Here is a 3421-nt window from a genome sequence, read left to right as displayed (position 1 = left end):
TCTCTATACAATTGAATGGAAAACATAACCAAACAACATTTAAAATATTATGAAACGTAATTCCAAATCTGTTTTTTAAATTTAAAAATTAGAATCAGAAAACAGAATTTAAAAACAGAAAACGAGTTTAGAAAACTAAACCAAACGGACCTTAAATGTTTTGTATGAACATGTTCGGAATTGAATAAACTTTTCAATGCAAATCTATTTGCGGAAATTAGACATCCGAACAAGGGCTGATTAAAAATCGTTTAGTGTGCATTGTCCAAATTTATGAATAAATATCACCAACAATTTTTTTTTTTAGGGAGATCACGAACAATTATTTGCTACAAGTAAATTTCGAAAAAATAAAAACCTCACACATATGGCATGATGGCAAGTTTCCTTTAAGCTATCAACCATTCGGTCAAAAATGTAATTTAACCATAGAAAAATCGAACAAAAATGAAAAAGAAAAAAAAATAACCACGGAAAGAAAGAATCGTTCCCTAGAGATTGCCCAGTAAATAACCTGGACAAAAACAAAGAAGAAAACAAAACAAAATAAAATAAAACAAAAGTGCAAAATCTGAAATTGTTGGTTCCCAGCTGGAGCTGTACAGTTGTGGATTCTTTTCTCTTCCCAACTCACATGTCCCATCACCTTTCCTAACAAACCTTTTTCATTCCTGTTATTTTCCCCTTTTTTTTTCTTTTTTTTTCTTTTTGGCTAGAACTCTTATTTTCCCCTCTTTTTAGTTTTTTCTACTATTGAATTTCAATTATTAATTCCCTGCACAAAACAAAACTATGTAGTACACTAGATTTGAGTTCGATTAATAAAAAAAACATTTTGATATAATTAAACAATTTTTTAATAATAAAATGATTAAACGAAAATTATAACATAAAAAATTTAAATGGACCAGTAGTCTAGAATCTAGATCTATAGGGGGCTAAGAAAACTACTATACACTAAAAGTTTACATAAGTAGTGATAAGTCATAAGCCATGACGTCTGAGTTTATGTATAGTTTATACTTTATAGTAAATTTCCATTTTTTTAGATTAAAACGCTATTTTTTTTTTCTTGACATTAATAAAGGATAACTTTTTTTCTTGACATATTTACATATATTAATCCATAATAATAATAATAATAATATTCACCCCACCCTATCTTTAATGGTTTATAACTTAATAATTGTGAGGACTTGCTAGCAATTAGCAAAAGTTGTAAGCTAGTTGCTCATCATTATTTTGCACTTTACCTATTAGCTTAACTAAGCTACTTTGTTTAACTAAGCTACTAGTTTAGCAAATTAAATAGACTAATTTTTTATTTTATTTTATTTAATAAGTGAGAATTGATTAGAAAATAATAATAAAATATTAATTATTGACATGTGGGATAAAATTAAGCTATGAGAGTGATTTAACTTACCAATAGAAAATAAATTTGCTTAAATTAGTTGTAGTTTAAATTACTTATATAGTAAATTAAGCAAATATGGTAATTGCTCGATGTGACAAGCTTAACAAGTTATTAAATAGGCGACGACGACGAGTCTTTCTCACACCCTATTAATTGAGTCGTGAGTCACAAGACTCGATTAATTTCATTTTCCCTCAACATCATTGGCAATTTAATAATAAAGTAAACAGTAAAAATAAAAAATAAAATATAAAATAATAGCATCAACTTGACGAAGTGATGCTTTTTGGTTCTATAAATGACTATCCCAACACCAGCTAAAATCCCCTGCTCTCTCTCCCTCTCTCTTAAGGTTTCTTTCACAGTTTCTTCTCATCAGAAATCTCTTTTCTTTTTCAGTTTCATCGCCTTTCTTTTCTTCAACCCCCTCAAAATTCCATCTCTGATCTCTCTGTTTTTGTTCAATAATTAGAGAGTTAAATGTTCAGCTCGTTGTTGTTGATGTTTGAGATTCATGTCTCCAATCATCAGTGAAAACGTGGCTGATCTCGAGTGTATGATAATTAGATCCACGTTCAGACGCAGGACTCAGCTGGTTCAGTCTTTCTCAGTTGTTTTCCTCTACTGGCTCTACTACGTTTCATGATCTGTGTCTCGTAGTACTCTTATTATATAATTACTATTATTGCCATTATCGATTAAAATAAATTAAAAAATAAAATCCGGTTCTTAAAGCTACTTGCATCTCTAAAAATAAGCCCTAGTTTTTTTTTTTTTTTCTTTTTTCAATCGAATCTCTCTCTGATTTTCCATGGCTTCGTCAACATCTTCTGGATCCACATCGAGTCTCGTCCGGAATTCGGGTTCCGAGGGAGATCTACAGGCTGTGATGGACCAGAGGAAGAGAAAGCGAATGATCTCGAACCGAGAGTCGGCGAGGAGATCGAGAATGAGGAAGCAGAAGCACATGGACGATCTGACGGCCCAGATCTCCCAGCTCAGCAAGGACAACCACCAGATCATGACACGTGTAAGCATGACGACGCAGCACTACGTGAGCGTGGAAGCAGAGAATTCCGTTCTCAGGGCCCAAATGGGCGAGCTGAGTCACAGGCTTGAGTCCCTTAATGAGATCATCGCCTTCTTGAACATGAGCAACAGTAGCGGCGCTGGATTCGGGTCTGGTAATGGGTCGGATTTTACTGAGCCCGTAATCGACAGCTTCTTGATGAATCCCTTGAATTTGTCCTACATGAACCAGCCTATTATGGCATCAGCTGATATGTTTCAATACTAGGGGATTTTTGGGGGTTTCTTTTTTTTACCAGTCACACAGCATGATTGAGAGAGATAAAAAAAAAAATTTAAAAAAAGTTTTTGGTGGAAAAAAAAAATTATAGTGGGGATTTTAATTGTAATTTTGTCTGCTAGCTACGTAGGCTTTGGAGAAGAAGAAAATAAGATAAGAAAATTAAGTGTAACATTTTGCGTCATGGCTACTATTTGGGGTTGGGGATCTGCTTATGTAAAATGGGTATAGTCTCTAAAGTCTGTAGTTGCAATTATTGTAAGCTAGTTCATCTAGCTTTGTAATAATTAATTTATTTACTAATTAATATAAATATATATATATGGTGTTTCATGAAATGCTCTCTCTCTCTCTCTGAATTATTGTTAAATACTTAAATATGTTGTAAGCGAAGTCCGAAAAGAACAATGGATGGTGAATCGTGTTTACAGAGCGTCAATTTTTTGTCTTTTTATTATTTAATTAGATTGGTTCATTTATATTTTATAACTGAAAGTGACGAATACCTACTTTGGAAGCTCTGAGATTTTGACCACATTCATGCAAAAAAAAAAAATTAATGATTAAGAGTAAGACATTGCGTTTGCTTTATATTTTTTTTAAACGTATGATTATGGATAGTTTTTACATGTATATTTATTATTTAGTACTTAAGAACTAGTACAAAGAATATCTGCCTCATGCAATATATTTAT

At 32.0% G+C, this 3421-nt stretch overlaps 1 protein-coding gene across 1 annotated transcript; it reads left to right on the top strand.

Annotated features, from left to right (window-relative positions):
- The first annotated feature begins 1733 nt into the window (after window positions 1-1733).
- GBF6 (G-box binding factor 6) lies at window positions 1734-3064 on the top strand. Its single transcript, XM_089623393.1, has one exon. The coding sequence runs from the start codon at window positions 2229-2231 to the stop codon at window positions 2712-2714; it is 486 nt and encodes a 161-aa protein (XP_089479519.1). The 5' UTR covers window positions 1734-2228; the 3' UTR covers window positions 2715-3064.
- Window positions 3065-3421: the final 357 nt, after the last annotated feature.

Source organism: Urtica dioica, chromosome 8 (assembly GCF_054948205.1).
Source record: "Urtica dioica subsp. dioica isolate 48M chromosome 8, U.dioica_male_clone48M_v1_H2, whole genome shotgun sequence".
NCBI lineage: Eukaryota > Viridiplantae > Streptophyta > Magnoliopsida > Rosales > Urticaceae > Urtica > Urtica dioica.
The sequence above is the reverse complement of the archived record's forward strand: the minus strand, read 5'-3'. Positions and strand labels throughout refer to the sequence as shown.

Excerpts from the sequence above, each read along its gene's own strand:
- GBF6 (XM_089623393.1), top strand. The coding sequence starts at position 2,229 with ATGGCTTCGTCAACATCTTCTGGATCCACATCGAGTCTCGTCCGGAAT.